We start from the raw sequence: 16683 nt of genomic DNA, 5'->3' as shown, positions 1-16683 counted from the left end.
CTTGGGAGATGAAGAGCTAATGAGAGAGTAGAAGGAGAATGATGATCAAAGGATGACGACAGTCTCTGCAGGTATCAGCAAACTCCAATGGCCTTACAATGCCAGTTTTAGGTGGATTTAAGACCAACTGTGTATCTGAGAAATAAACATAAATGTTGCCTGTCCAACCGTTAAAATACCGTTGAGTCTTTGACCCAGCAACACCTGAATGATAGATCATTTTAGATCATTTTTTTTCCTTATAAATATGAAGAACTAAGCCTGAAGTGATCATGGTACAGCATCAAAGCACTTTGGTTTTCACTCAGATTACCGAGGAGTTGTGCATCTTACATGCTGATCTTAAAAAAACAACAATAACAAAACAAAAAAAAAAGACATAAAGACATCTTTCAAGCCAGCTGCCTTTGAAAGGAGAATCAGTACCAAGCAGCGTACATGCATGCTTCTTGTGTGTCTGTGCCAAACCAGATTGTGCACAAAACAGAGACAGGTATTGTGCTGTGCTGGATTAAAAGTATGGCTTTGGTAAATCCATCCACTGGAAGGAAAAATGCCTGCGATACTTTTGTCATTCACACCTTAGATGATGTCATCAGTGGTGGATAGGTTCATTAACCATAACTCATATGTACTTAATAAATATGATGTGTTGATATATGCTGATTTGATGTGTTTGAAAGTCAGGCTAGGTTGTTTGGGATCAAAAAAAGAAGAGAGAGGTGATGAATGACTTATTGAGCCATCAGCAGGGATGCATGTCACTCTTCTGCTTACAATAACATCATCGGCAGGTGGGCCTGAGCTTCTAGACACATCTACAGTACCAGCCACACCCGCACCACTGCCGCCACACGCAGGGGGGCAAATAACCTATAGTAGCATGAACACTAGAGATAGAAACACTCTCAATTGTCATATAAAAATGGGTTTATATCATATATAGTAGTTCTACAGTATGTACGAACACAAGAGTGTGGTTGTTTTATATAGTGTAGATGTCACTATATTTTCCACAAGTATATATTATTATTGCACTCTGGCTACACATATTTAGTAAGTTAGTTAGTTTGGTTGTCTTTAGATGTACAGAAACGAAAGTGGTGTCAGAGCTGATTCAGCTTGAGAACAGCTGCAGAAGAGAGGCTTAGTGATGCCATGTCATGCTTGTTACATGAGTAGAAGACCGGGTTTTGTTTATGATGTATGTGTCTCACAGGCAGCAGCTAACAGAGATATTAACTGCCTGTGAGTACTTACTTTAATGATTTATGTGGATCAAGTAAAAACAAAGCAGTCGTCTTTTTCTGTGTTGGGTAAAATTGACTTTTGACTTTTTTTTTTGTTTGATCTTTTGGAATAATGATCAAATTTAGATTTAAACCTCTGCAGTAACAGCACACATGTTTTACTTTGAACCCTAAAACCTTGACACGAATTTAAAAGCTGTACTCTCTGCAGAGACAAGGAGGAAAAATACAGTATCTCAAAATCAATTTGTCTCGCACCACTGAGCCCACTTCTTAAGACTGTTATTTGGACACCAGATACATAGAAGTCTGAGACAAAGCTACAGAAACACATGACACCCCTGTTCTCTCCTTTCTCTTTTCCAAAATAGAAAAATAAAATCCCACTCCTCATCCTCAGCTAGTCTGTCTGAGAGGAGGGTTCGTCTCCGTCACTGCTCTCTCCGCTTTGAAAAGAAACATACATTCACAAGAGGACAACAGAGGAAAAACAAGCAACTTGAACTTCAAATTTGTGTGCAAAAAACATTTTAGATTTCTATAAAAATATGTGCATATGGATAGAGCTATTTTTAATCTCACCAAATACAGTATTTTCCTTTATTTACACTGCACAGATACACAGATAAATGTACACTACAGCTCTGCCCTGCTCCTCCTCTCTGTCGTTGCAGACGTAAGAATAACATGGCCGACTTCCATGACAACAGATTTGACGATACTCGCACATAGGAAAACACACACACACACACGCTCACTCACTCGAGCACACACACACACGTACACTTCTGCTCTGATCAATGTGATCGAGGAGCAGAGGAGGGGCAAGAAGAACTTCTGTAGAAAACCTGAAGTTGCATATCCCACAATTCCCCCCACGCTTGCATTTCTCAAACCGCTTCCTGTAAAAGGTCAGAGGTTGTCAGCCAGACGCTGCTTCCTGATTGGCTAGCGTGGGTAGGGACAGTGTGTCAAAAAAACTTTGGCTACGGAGTTAGGTGGCTTTAGTCCTGGTGTGTTATTAGTATTAGTCTGCACACACCATGTACAGTGGGTACTGTTTGGCTGGTACAGCCTTGGTGGATCTGCTGTCCTTCACACTGGGTTCAGGGAAATGGATCCATTGTGTATACTTCTAGGGCAGGACCTTACCAGTGTCTCTGTGGAAAGAGTAATAAATGTCTTTTCAGTATCCTTCAAAACAAAAACAATAAAAAGTCCCCCTCCTTGTAAACTTCCTTCTCATTCTTCCCCCAGCACCGCTCTCAGACGAGGTCAGCCGAGGTCAGCCGAGGCTCCGCTAACTCCAGCTTCAGAGATTTTGGAGCATAAAATTGACTTCCTGAAGGCAAAGCTCGATGTTCACTGGGCGGTCCTCCGGTTCTTTGCACTGAATCCCGCACCGCTTCCCAGTCTGTTGTCGAAAGGGGAAGAGCAGGTGGCTGTGTCAGTGTCTGACAGGCCGGCTGACAGGCCGCTCATGTATCTGGACTGTGGTTGGTCGAAGGTGAACTGGGGGAGGGAGATGCAGTCGCCCGCGAGAGAGGAGTGCCTCGCGGCCGGGGAGAGGGAGCGTGTCTGTGAGAAAGGCATAGTGTTCTGGACGAGAGGCGCATGAGGCTGGATGAAGATGTTTGGGCTGATGGGGATGTGCGGATGCGTGGGCGTGGACGGGTGCAGTGGAGTGTGTGTCGGCGTAGATCCCCGCGAGGGAGTCAGCGCGTGAGTCGGCGAGTGCGCTTGCAGTGGCACGTGGATGGGTGTTAGCCTCGTGTGCATCGGGGAGTGCGTCTGTGTGTGTGTCGGTGTGTCCGCTGAGATGTCTTGGGTGTGCGCGTTTAACTGGGTGTGCGGGGTCAAGTCATAGGAGGGCGTCCTGCGTCTCAGCATCATGCTGCAGTCGGCCAGTTTTGGGGGCGAGGCCATTTGGGGGTGTTCCCTCTCTGAGGGCGGGTGGATGGAGATACAGGGAGGGCTCATCTTCTTCTTCCTGTGGCCGCCGCCGACCGACTGCACCCGCACAGGAAATGCCTGTCCACTCTTTTCCCAGCGATGGGCCTCCTGCGGGAAGAGCTGGTTGTCGCCCGTGATGACGGCCTGTGGGAGGCAGACTTCGATGGAGTGGCGGCGCTGGTCGTCAGGGTTACCAACGGCCAATGACGACGGCTTATCCAGTAAGCCCTGGGTGTCAACACTAAAGCCTTTCCTAAAGTCACGGTCCTTCAGTCCTGCTGCGAGCAGACTGAGCGTGCTCCTCGAGGAGGAAGGCAGCAGCGGGGGAGGAGGGAGGGGGAAGTCGAGGGAGTGCGGGGAGGTGTAAGGGGAGAGGGAGTGGCTGCGGCCGGCCTTCCCTCTGCTGCTCTCCTGCGCGCCTCCCTCCTCGTCCTTCCACCTGTGGCGGGCCGAGCTGGTGATGTGATACACCTCCTCGTCGGCCGGGTCGCAGAGGGAGGCGGCGGAGGGCGGTCTGGGTCTCCGTAGGCTGGGCGGGCGCAGGGGGAGGCGCGGGGAGGGAGGCGGCGGGAGAAGGAGTGTGGGGGAAGATGGCGGAAGAGGGAAAGAAGAGGGGGAAGGCAGCAGAGGGGGGAGAGAAGACGGAGAGGGAGGAGGGAGTTGGAATGCAGTCGGGGAGCAGGGCGGGAAGGCAGACGGGGAGGAGGGCGGGAGCGAGAAGGCTGAGGGGGAGGAGGGAGGAGGGGGAGGAAAGGGAGATGGAGAGGATATGTGAGGAGAGAGGGGTGAGGGTGACAGGGGAGGCGGGATAGGGTTTGGCCTCTCCTGTTGCTCGTAACCCTGGGATTCCACCGAATCCAATTTCACCGCCACCTGCAGCAGGAGAAACAAAAACACACCACGGTGACTTATTGTCAACACACCACCTCTGTGACGGTGTGTGTGTGTGTGTGAATGAATTGAATTTATCTTTATATAAGTGTCATGCACCAATTAAGGGCTTACAAGACACATTTCATATTTAGACAAACAAAATCATCAGAGCACAGACAAAACAAAAACCACATGGAATTCACATAAATAATTCACTTTTTCTTATTGACCAGGCACCAGCACAAAGTATCTATAGTAAAGACTTCTTTTCTGAAGAACCATTCCAACTTTACCTCGTCATCAACCCAAAACAACTCAGGCTTCACATTTTGCATTTTCTTAAAAAAAACTGCCTGGCTTCGTCATATAACGGACAATGAAACACAAAATGCAGTTCATCCTCGATTACATTTAAATTACATAATGTGCATAGTCTTCCCTCCTCAGGTACTGAGTTAAACCTACGTACCTACTCCTATTGCCAGAGGGAGAACCCCAGCTCTCAACTGGGCACATAAAGATCTCTTGGATCTATCCAGTGGCGGTTCTGAACAATACACATTTTTCAACTGGCAGTAGGTTCTGAGCTTTGGTTTAAACCAGATATCATTAGCCCATTTTTCTTTATACTCAAGAAATAAGTTATGCTTCACAAAATTAACATTACAACGCAAACCATTAGTGAAAATATGCTGTTGATCTGCCTCGCTAAAAATAGCTTTCATGTCACGGTACCAAGGATAGTTATGTGTTTTATCCCAGTTGTGTGTGTGTGTGTGTTGACAGCTCTTACCTGTCTGCGCAGGGCATGTGGGGAGGGGCTGGGTGTGGGCGGGGCAATGCGGGGCAGCGTGAGGGTGGGAGGCGACCGAGGGTGGACGGGGGAGACGTCTGGTACCTGCAGCAGAGCGCGACTCTCACATGGCTGGGAGTGGACGGACGTCACCGAGCCTGAGGTGAACGCAGAGGGTTTCAATCACACACATGACACACTCACACCTACACACTGTAAATGCAAACACATGCATTTTTGCACCCAAACACATGCATATTAAGGCACATACACACCTATTGACAAGTTCCCATTACACTGGATCTAAACTCTCATCTCAGCAATCATTATGAAAACATTGTTGCTAACACTTTATTTTGATAGCATCTTTGGATGTGATAACAATCAAATTAAAATGTTACTTAATCTTCTAATTGACTCCTGCACTTTATTTAGAAGTCTTCAAATCTGATATCAAAATAAAGTGTTTTCTGAATAGAGATCATTAGCACATTATTCTCTCATGAAAACAGAAATGTTGTCAGTAAAGTAGCAGCAGTGAACTGAATATCAGGGGCAGAGTCATACAGTTCAGTTTTCTGGATGTAATTATCTGCATTAGATCCTGGTTACATTACAATTCCATGTGACTGTATGTACACAGTCATACCAGGAAGGTTTAAGGTCCTGATAGCATATAATAGTCTAATGCACACAATGCGAGTGTGACTGCAAAGAGACAAGGACTCCATCAATCTCTGTTTAAGTTGTGTAACCAGGGTCTTAGGCATTCTGCACACACAGGTCCAGAAGAGCTGAGTGTGCAGACGTAACAAAAGGAAAACATGTTCAAAAACATTTCAGCAAAGTCAGAGTTAGATCTTGAAGGGGAACTATGCAAGTCAGGTTGCTTTTCCACTGTTTTGCTAACCCTCATCCCTCCCCCCCGGCCATATGCATTTATTTTTAACGAAGCCAACGAGAAGGCGATCCGGTTCTTCTGGCAAACCAGAAGGCAATTACGTGTTGTGGTGCCGCCGAGACGAGAGCTGGGACACTGCAAGCACTCCATTCTACCCGTAACAAGTCATTTTACCATCACAATTAGCTGTTTAATAAATAATAATTTAAACTAAATAAAAGGTAAAAATCTTGCATAGTTCCTCTTTAAACAAGTTCATTTTAAGTCAGTCCTTCTGGTCCAAGCTGAAAAGCCATTTGATTATGAAACTATCACTTTTAAACTCAACACAGTGGTTATGATTATACTGCGTTATGATTACATACACACTGTTTCATGACTTTGCAGCTTGGCCTTGAAGTCAACTATCATTCTAGCTGAGTATTCAGCCATTCCGCAGCTGAGCAGATGAGCCTGTGAAGTGTATCAGCTCATCCACTACAGTGAGTACCTTGGGACAGAGCTGGGCCTGTCCAGAGCCTGGCCACAACCTGCCATTAGAATCTGACTGCAGATAAAACAGTGCTTATCAGTGTTTCTTCTCAGCAACTTTAATCTGCTTCTACTGTGACTGTTTACAGGCGGCTGCATCAGGACAGACAAATAATATAATAATACAATGATGCTATGTTTTTGTAATTTTGAGGTGTGTTGCTTCTTCCTAACGGATGTGAATCATGAAACATCTAAAAAGCATAAGGGAGGAGGAGAAGTGCCTTTAAAAAAAAAAAAAGCCTTATTCAATAATAGCATTAACAAATATACCAGGTGTATCCTCCATCATATTGTGTTACATTTTATTCGTCTGGTTCTTTGGTATGTGTTGTAGCAGCAGTCACATTGTCAGAATTTGATCCCATATTTCTGACCATCTCCAAATTTTGCATTAGTCAAAGCACCAGATTGGCTGTTGGTGGACGTGTCTGTAAAACCACCATACTGAACTAATAACCAATGATTTCTCCATGTTTCTCTCACAGCTGTTAACTTTCATCTCACACAGCGTAAAGAGGCTTTTAGAGCTGAAATCCATCTCCAAATCTTTATTCAGCAACCACAGCATGAAGTTAAGAGAACAGGATTAGCAGCTGTGCCTGTTAGAATAATCTCAGTGGCTGTTTAACACTAAGGTAAAACAAAGCACTGCAACTCCATGTTAATACAGTAAAATTGTTATATCATGCTTAATGTTTAAATCCTCAACAGGCACGCTACCTGAATGCTGGTGCTGGGGACTGAGATCCACTTCTTCCAGGGGGTAGGGGGCGCTGGCGGGCCGCACAGGTCGGAACATGTAGCTGTCATTAGGCAGGGAGTGCATCCTGGATACGGACATCTTCCTTGTTGACAGCAGGTCTTGGTCCTCACACTGGACCTCTTCCTCCTATAGGGGGAGACAGAGACCATACAGCTCACACACACACATACACACACACCACCTAAAAGTGCTCTGTTTTATTCAGCAACACTGCAACACACACAGTTTTAAAATGAAAGGACATATTGAGAACCCAGAAGTTGATGCTCCTCCGCTCGTTTGCACCATGGCCTACACATCCAGTGCAGTTCAGGATTATTAGTCCCCTGACTGACCAACAAGCAAGGTGACGCCCCTCCTACTGTACCTGTCCAGGTGAATGTGGACATGGCCCAACATAGGTTCCTCCCACTGAGCTGTTGTTGGAGGTTGTGCTTAATTTGCGCTGCCTCTCCAAGGCCATTTCCAAGGCGATCTCTGCATCCATCTCTGCGTCCTCTTTAGCCTCCTGCAAAGAATACATACAATGATTTACAGTACATGTGACGGTGCATCCCATTTTAGTTCAACACAGCAAAGACTGTCAGATCGACAGTAACTGTGACAGTAAACACTATATTCATTTCATAAATGTATCTGGGGACAACCTGGCTACAAACAGTCACACAGATGCATTTTGTACCCAGTTTAATTTCTAGTTAGTGAATACCTTGTTGCTTTCCTCTAGATGCTTCATCAAAACAGCCACCACCACATTGACCAGAACAAACTGGGCCATGAGCACAAAGGTGACAAAGTAAATCGGAGACACCAAGGGCAGATAGGTGAGACAGTGGCGGTCCTCTGGATGGCACTCCCTCAATGTGTCCTTCAGAGACACACAGAGAGAAAGAGGGAGAGAAAGGGAATAAGAGGAACAGACACACACATTAGCAGTTATTATAGGGTATGTAAACTGATCAAATGCAGGTCAGAAGTTACATAATAAACTCTTTTACATCTTTAAAACTTTACAGCCGTGGGAGTGATGCAGACACTTTGTGATGTCTGTTGAAATCAGAGTTGCTGTTACTTCTTTAACACTCTATGTGGTGACATCCACATATCTGATATACAGTATCAAAGGTTCCTGAATGGGGGAATACAGACTTTTAAAACTATTTAAAATTGATCTCATGCTGTATCACTTTAATTATAAATGATAAATCCTCCTTTCACACAAAGACAGACATTTATTTCATCTACTTTTATAGTACAGGTTAAATTGAGAAGGTGTGTGGTGTTGCTTGGAGTTGTCACTGCCCTCTGCTGGTATCTACAGTTGGTGTGTGACAGGACTGTATCAGCCACCACTGACACACACCGACATGATGTGACCTCCAAAGAAATGTAACACTGTGTAACACAATGTAAAATCTGATGAAAAATCAGCAATGGGTTATTCTGATTATTATTGTTTCTAAACACAGAGAGCCATAAGAGTAGATTTTTCTTCTTTAATGATATGTTGTATTTATAAAGAATGTGGTCCACAAGTCTGGGAGCACTTAATGTGAATGGGAGCGTGGACTTTTGGACTTCACTCTATATTTTTTGGAGCAGTCTGAAGCGATTATGTCATAAACCACATTTTTTTAATAGAGTAAAAATTAAGATGTGACATTGCTCAGCGCTAAGCTTCTTTATTACTCTATAATTGGTTTTGGAGGTCATTGCTCTCTCTGTGGTTATGAGATAATCTAGTCATCACTTATGAGGCAGTGTGTTCAAGCGTGTGTGTGTGTGTGTTCATACTTTCATAATCCCATTCCAGTTGTCTCCGGTGGAAACTCGAAACAGAGTGAGGAAGGCCATCCCGAAATTTTCAAAAGTTGCGTGACGACTCAAGCCCTCACACGGGTTGTTGTCGTTACAATCTAATCAACACACAGAACATAGACATTAATTACACTGCTCTACAGACATGTCATTGAAGGTAAAAAATAAGATGGATCAAAGTGAGACTGTGTGTGATGCAGGTGTCAGTATGTCAGCCGGACACACATACACACACACTGCTGAGCTGTATGTGTGCTTACAACACCGGGGAGGAGAACAGACAGCTGTCTTCTGGAGGACAGGGAAAGTTTCAGGGTCAGTTTGACATAAAGCCCTCAGGAGCCTGTTTACACAATCCTAAAATCCAAGGGACAATATTTTCCTTTGCAAGGGGAAGCTAGAGACGAGCCAGACTGTCCTCGGAGAATTAAGCGACTTGTTTCTCATCCTGAGTATCAGCCAGCGGGAGACAATCGAAACAACTTAATGTCAACATGCAGCTCAGGGGAAACAAATAGGAGACATTTCCATAAGAATACAGAGAATCAGATTATACTCTTATTGCTTTTTTCAAGCAAGATTGGAATACAAAGGAGAGTGTCACGAAGAAAGGGACGATATATCTGTAAGAGACAAAAGAATAATAATAATACCATCGGATTTTCACAATATAAAAAGAACACAGAGGAAAAGTGGGGATAGATCAAAGAGAGACAGATCAGATCTGTTAAACAAGCTAGAAGATACATAATAAAACCCGTGTGACTGAGTATTTGATTGTGTAACTAAAAATATCCATATCATCAGCAGTTCCTGAGGCAGATAGAAATACTCTCTCTCCCTCTCTCCACATCTGAGTCATGAAGCAGTGGCAAAAGGATGGGGGTGGAACTGGATTATTCTGGGCATTAAGTTTCAAGGGATCAATAACTTGATTTAGACTCAAATCAAAATATTTTAAAAAATCAGCCAGGCCCAAAATTCATACCCCCAACAGCTTGAATCCAACAACAAACCTCCTTCCATCTCTTTTCTTATATCCTCTTTATGACCTTCTCTTATCTCTTCAGCCTTCTGCAGACGCCAGAGGCAAAGAGTTAAGACCCCCAGAGCGCCAACATACAGCATCACCCATGTCCTACATGTATGTCTCTCAACGGAGTTTCATCTGACACTGTCTTTGCCTGAGGACAGAAAGTTGTCAGGAGTCAGTTACACCAGTTACTCTTGGTGCTTTCAATGATTCCAAAGAGTAGAAATATTTTTTTTCCACTGATGTAAGTGGGGAGTGGAAGAAGCAAGTAGAAATCCACAATACTGTAACCCCCAATGAAAACGACCATGATGACTTTGGGTGTTTATCGTATACTGAATTCACATGAACGTTTCACCTTTCCAACAAAAATCAAGTCCATCCCCGAGTCCAAAGGCAGGTTTGTATCAAATTTGAAGAAATCAAGGTGTTACTGAGGTCTTGTGTCAAAAAGAATAGGATGGATGGACACACGGACAACCTGTCCTTATGTCTGCACCTGTGACAGACAGAGCCAGAACCCATACAAGTGGTTTATTACTTTAAAGCTGCTTCCTCTGTGTCATCTGCCAGCTCACAAACAATCAGACACTGGCCCTCTGATGGAACAAGCCAGGTTCCTTTTATTGAAAACCTTTCATGGGAAATATACAGTCTAAAAAGCAGCAAAGAGACGTGTTTTGGCTATTTCATAATGTGAAATCTATCAGTGAGATGTCAGCAGCTTAATAAATAAATAAATGAATGAGGTGAGCCAGAAAAAAGCCCAACATACTGTACTGTAACCTGCGCTAGTGACAAGGCAAAAACTGTCAGGAACACAATCATGGATGTAGAGTAATAGCAGCGTTTCCTGCTTTTCAACAAGCTGTACAATAATATTCTCCACCATGCCTGTATCAGCTTTGTAAGCCTTAAAACAGCATCTACACTGAATTCACTCAGCAGCTCAGAGACAATCAACAATCATAGCAATCACTTTGACTCTACCAGACTGGAATACAGACATCTCTCTGTTTTCCCAGCGCTCTCTCAGCAGAGTCATATTAACATTCCACAAAATGCAAACCTCTTCATCACAGAGTTGTTTTCGTTTTGTCCCCTCCGGATGCCATTTTGTTAATCCTCCACCCTAACACATTGTTGCACTCTCAGAGAAAATGAGCTACTGTAGGGAGGGTGAGCTGGACTATTGAGAAATAAACGTGATCATGCAAATGTCATTTTCTCCTGTTTGAACCGGGCCTCTGGAGTGAGAATGGTGGGGACAGAGAGGAAGGGAGAGAGAGGGAGGATTTGACAGAGACTGTTCAGAGAGGGAAATATGCTGTAAGTCGTGACTGTGGCAGTAATGAGTGTTTTTTTCCTTTTTCTTTTTACCGAAGCTTGTAGACCAGGGTGTATGTGTGTAAGTGTGTGTGTTTTGTCAGTAGTGCGACTGACCCAGTTTGCCAAAGAGCTCCACTCCCAGTGCAGCATAGATGAAGAAGAGCAGCATGAAGAGGAGGCCGAGATTTCCCACCTGGAAGCAAAAATGCATGTTAGATCCTTCCTCACACACACCAAACACTACAGAGTCAACATTACTTCTTAAAAGCTGCAGGGAAGAGAAGGTATAAAGATTTATCTCACAGTAACATCATCATTTTTTTTTCAAATGGAAAGAACTTATTGACTAGACTTGCACAGTAAAGTGAACTGTACATACTGAAGGCTGACGTTGTATTCAAAGCCTTCACATATTTGTGCTACCCTGTACCAGTTTCATTTTCACACAGGAAACCTTATAAACTGCCTATAGACAACCACACATAACAACCACCACAACTGTCCAATATCACTGTTTTAGGCAGCAGTTAAAGCCCAGCTGGGTCAATCAGAAGGCAAATTCATACAGTGTGTTCTGCAAGGTAGCGCCAGAGGGAAGTGGTTCTTTACACCAGAAGGTAAACCGCCAAAAATATTCTACATGAAGTAACATTGGATTGTTTTGGTGGGCATTTTTAAAAGTGTCTATTTTTTCTGATGGCCCTGCACAAACAGAATTATCCCTTTAAATAAAAGACATGTTCTGTGTTGTTTGACATTCTCTACAAAGTACGTCTGCATTAAATAGCGTTATTGATGGCAGCTTGAGCTTTCTACACAGTACACAGAGTCTCAGGCAATGAACATACAGTTGATATATTTAGAATAATGATAATAAAAAAAAAGGCAGTCATCGTGATGGATCCTGGGCAAATCCTGAGCACTTCCTTTGACTGCATCTGCATCACAGCTTCAGAAAGCTCCCAGCATGCTGTCTTTTATCCTGTACCGTCAAAACTGTGCTTGTGCACTCTGTGCCCTGAGTGTTATATCTGTACACTTGACATTTAGAAAATAGCAATGGACAATGGAGTCTGTCACTGCATGTGCATCATAATCGTTAGTGATGCTACTCTGTGCCAGGCAGCAGGAGGAGAGAGAGAGAGAGAGAGAGAGAGAGAGAGAGAGAGAGAGAGAGAGAGAGAGAGGGAGAGACCTGAGGTACTCCCACAACATCTGTGGACACACGTTAAGAGGAGTGTGTTGACTAAAGAGAAAAAAGAACATTGATGACCAACATCAACTAATTCTAACTTGGCTCAATAAGGGAAATCCAAAGGATTGTGTCATATGTGATGTGTTGGACTGTTTCATAGACATTAAACAACACATCAAATGGAGGGCACTGTCCAACTGTACAGAGGTACGGGGAAGAAATGTACAAAATTCGACGTTTTCGGGTCAGCGTACGAAAGCCCACGTTAAATATTCATCAACAGGCATAAATCTTTCAGAGCAATTTCTATTCCAAAGAAAACCCTCACGCTGATCCTATATTCATAAAAAAACATAAATAAAAGGCAAATCAAAATAGCTGCATTGTGCTCAAGACCCTACAGAGTCGGTGTTTACCTGTGGCAGCGCTTGCATGACAGTATCCAGCAGAGCTCTCATCCCTGTGGCCATCTTCAAAAGTTTTAGCACTGCACGGAGACACAAGAGCGGCCTTTAACAGCGTCAACAGTCTTTATTTGCTGCAGAATTTACAATGGCACAGCACGATACTACTGCAGTACTGCTCTGTGGGGAGACACTTAGATTTATATTTATATCTGTAAGCCGGGGGTGGAGGACCTGTGACGTGATTTTTAAAGCTGGAATTACAAGAATATACATGAAATAATATGTTAATAAAAAGTGACTCACTATATATACGATGATACTGTCTGTAGCGATGACTCACGAACCAATACCTTGTTATTATGTACAAGATAAAACAGCTATAGAGTGGTTAGTGTGTGTGTGTGTGTCTGTGTGTGTGTGTGTACCTCGTGCTATTCTGAGTACTCTCATGATTCTGATGATGGTTGGGTTTATGGGCAGTGCTGCGTTCATTTTCAGCTCCTCCAGGGTGATGCCCATGATAGACAATGCCACTATAGCTATATCCAGCTGATTCCACCTAAACACACACATAAACATTGTAAAAAAAAAAAAAAAAAAAAAAAAGAACAAAGACACAAAGTGAAATTACACACTAGTCTCTTAAAAACCTGTTATTTTTCTTTTCAAAACTGCTGCTGTGAGTCGGTTGAAAAGATGTACAGGAGCACAGGAAGGGAAGCTTGCTAGGGATGCTACCTAATCTCTGTGATAGGAGAAACACTGAGTTTACTCCTGATAAAGCTCCACCATGACATCCTGGAATTGTCACCAACCAAACACCTGAACTCAGTGCACTGACATAATCAGCTAAGAACCTTACATATCATATCATTTAATGGACAGTAAGTATTACATTTCTAAATCTAAACACCCACAACCATCCCATTGTGTTACCTGTCTTTGAAGAACCTGTGTATGCCAAATGCCACAAGTTTGAGCAGAGCCTCGATGACGAAGATGATGGTAAACACGTAGTTACAGTACTTCAGAACCTCCTCTAAATACTGAAACCACAGACCAACACAGACACATCATTATCATGAATACCACTAAACAGATGTTTTTTTTTTCATTTTCCATGTCAATACTACTTTTTTTTTTTATCTAACAACCAAGACAGGCACCAGTATGTAAGTTACAACTGACATTCAAAAAGACTAAGTAGACAAAGAGGGAAAACAAAGTTATCAGGATATAGTGGTGTCTTTCTACTTAAATACATCAACAACAAAAAAACAAAGTCACTCTGTTCTCACTCTGTCAAAATCTACCTGAAGAAGGTCCATGACCGAAACATTGTAGTCTAATAAATTGACTTTTATTGTAAGTGCAGACAGTGTGCGGGTATTCTCCATTTTTACAAGAAGAAAAAAAAAAGTCAGCTTTCTCAAGGAGAATCTACAGAATCAGGAAGTAGGAGGATAAACCAGCATTTGGCCTGATGCTGGCTGAAGTTGTCAGGCATTGTTTTTTAATCTCTAAATGAGTGTTCCCTTGACAACAACTGTGTGGACTGGTCATGTTGTTTTTAGGGAGACTGGAGCTGCTTGCAAACACACCTGTGCTGTGGAGGCGGACTGAGCTGCAGAGAGAGTTTAGAAAAACCCAAAACACTTCTAGTGTCACCAGACTGCCTTGTTTTGTTACAGTATGTCTGCTTTAAGCTAGTTTAGCTAAATTAAGATAGTTTACACACCAGCCGTCTTTAGAGGACTGTTAGACTGTTCTATGCATGAAACTGTGGTGATGGGAATTTAAATGGAGGTTAAAGATATTTTGGCTTTAACTAGTAAACCATTACCCATGTAAATACTATCGCACTGTTTGACTCTCATGTTTGTGTCCTCATGTGCACACGTTACCTGTGGCTGATTATAGTGCTCAATGCTCATAGTAAAGACATTGATGCAGATGATGAAGGTGATGAAGAGGTCCAGGTAGTGGCTGGTGCACAGTGTGTGGATGGAGAGACGCACGGGAGAGTAGTCCGCATAGTAAGGCCTCTGCTTGGCCTCTGGAGCACACAAACACAAACACACACACACAAAGACCAACACAAGGAGAGAGAAACATGCAAGAAACAGTTAGAACGCAAAACAGAAGCAGAGGGCGACTGTGAGTGACTGCTCTGAATTTTAAACATCACATGTGTCCAGTGTTGTGCACAAGGACAAGGAGAAGAAAGGAGGGGGGCGGGGTGGGGTGAGAGGGTGACTACCACTGCCTTGATGCTGAGAATGCCAACTTGTTTTATGCCTTCATTAAACCAGGATATGAAGCATGTCCCCTGAGAGGACCCAGGCACTATTTTTGGCTGCATGTCACATCAGAGTGGCTCTTGAATTATCATTTCAAGCACCACTCTGCACTGAACTTATGACAAAAATGAGCCCTAACTATAACCCTGCTCACAGTGGTAGTAATGCCCCCCTTTTTTTGCGCCCTCACCCCCCAACCCCCCTTGCTTCTCAGATGCTTTGCACAACACTGCCTGTGTGATACACTCACACAGAAGTGGACATGAGAGTCACAGATTTCATAGGATATACACTACAACTTCTAACTACTGTAGGAAACCAAAGTGACCTGTTGACTTTAGATGCAGACACTGTACTTGGACAGCTCTCTGAGGAAACTACTACTATTACTAATGTGGTAACACAAGAAGACACTAAGTGTAACTGAGAAAGACACACATCTAATCCAACAGACAGATCCCTGACCTGTCACTGTATTGGACTAAAATAAGTTCACATCAGTCTTTTTCTGAATCCAATTAAAATAGCAAGCAGGTGTAATTCTGCAGTGAAATATGTCAGAGTTCTCCTTTAATTGAGGCATTTTTTTTACAGGATTCATTGCCTCTCTAATAATTAAATTCTTGTCAGGGTGGAGAGGTGTCTGCGTGGCATCAATTAAAATAGGCAGACTACAGACTATACTTTCTGATGGGTGTGCTGCTGCTGCTGCTGCTGCTGCTGCTGCTTTAAAGAGAGAAACTGTGAGCTACATCCCTGCCTCTGAATGATAAACAGACATGTAGGTGTGACCACACACAAAGCAGAGATTTATAAAACAATTCTGCTTTTGACCGTTTTTTCTATCAGGTTGTCCAGCTATGTTTTGACTGTGTACTCACATGTCCATGTTGATGATTTTGTGCGTATACGTGCAGCACGTCTATGTCACCCCCCCCGCCCCTCTCTTCCGCAATGTCCCAATGTTCACCATGCCCTGTCTGTCTGCTGCATGCTTACATGCCTTTGATGTTAACATCTACAGTTGAGAGGGGCTGCACAGGGTATGTTCAACAACACAACTTTTCACAATCATGACTATTAATGAGTTAAATCTTTATGAATAAACCCCATATTTATATTGGCTTAATCATTTATAGTCACAATGGTAACATTGCTTCAGGAAATTTCAAGTTTAAGGAAATGACTGTGATGTTGAACAAACACTGAAGCCACTCTCTGTTAGAAGTTTTAACCCTGCAGATGAATCTCATTAGTCTAAAACTTTGGAATTTGTGTGACCGATCGTATGGCCGAACACCAGAGTTTCATTTTTTTGAGAAAGTTGAATAGTTTATGTAACATTTGTCTGTAGTTTCAGCAGTTTTAGACCAGTGAGACATGTCACTAACACAAGATTCTGCTCACACCATTTACTGCCTTCTAGTGTAATTCTGTGATTGATGTGTTGGGTAGATGGATATAATTTTGTGTTGTGGCCAAACTGTGGCTGCCAATCCAAACCATATGTTTCTACCAATTTCCTTTCTTCAGC

General features: G+C 43.2%; 1 protein-coding gene across 1 annotated transcript in view; it reads right to left on the bottom strand.

The window, feature by feature from the left end:
- Positions 1-2612: 2612 nt before the first annotated feature.
- The window catches only part of cacna1ha (calcium channel, voltage-dependent, T type, alpha 1H subunit a), a gene marked incomplete at its 3' end in the record, with an annotated part of 106089 nt that continues 92018 nt past the window's right edge, over positions 2613-16683 (bottom strand). The window contains exons 28-38 of the mRNA XM_083976375.1: positions 14754-14905; positions 13786-13895; positions 13275-13408; positions 12859-12929; positions 11362-11440; positions 8862-8983; positions 7777-7935; positions 7435-7575; positions 7025-7193; positions 4870-5027; positions 2613-4076 (exon numbers count right to left, since the gene is read on the bottom strand). Of these exons, the coding sequence (XP_083832501.1) occupies positions 2613-4076; positions 4870-5027; positions 7025-7193; positions 7435-7575; positions 7777-7935; positions 8862-8983; positions 11362-11440; positions 12859-12929; positions 13275-13408; positions 13786-13895; positions 14754-14905 (2759 nt within the window). The remainder of the gene's footprint in view (positions 4077-4869; positions 5028-7024; positions 7194-7434; positions 7576-7776; positions 7936-8861; positions 8984-11361; positions 11441-12858; positions 12930-13274; positions 13409-13785; positions 13896-14753; positions 14906-16683) is intronic.

Source organism: Trachurus trachurus (assembly GCF_905171665.1).
Source record: "Trachurus trachurus genome assembly, chromosome: 8".
Taxonomy (NCBI): Eukaryota; Metazoa; Chordata; class Actinopteri; order Carangiformes; family Carangidae; genus Trachurus; species Trachurus trachurus.
Note: the sequence above shows the minus strand (reverse complement) of the source record. Positions and strands in the feature narration are given on the sequence as shown.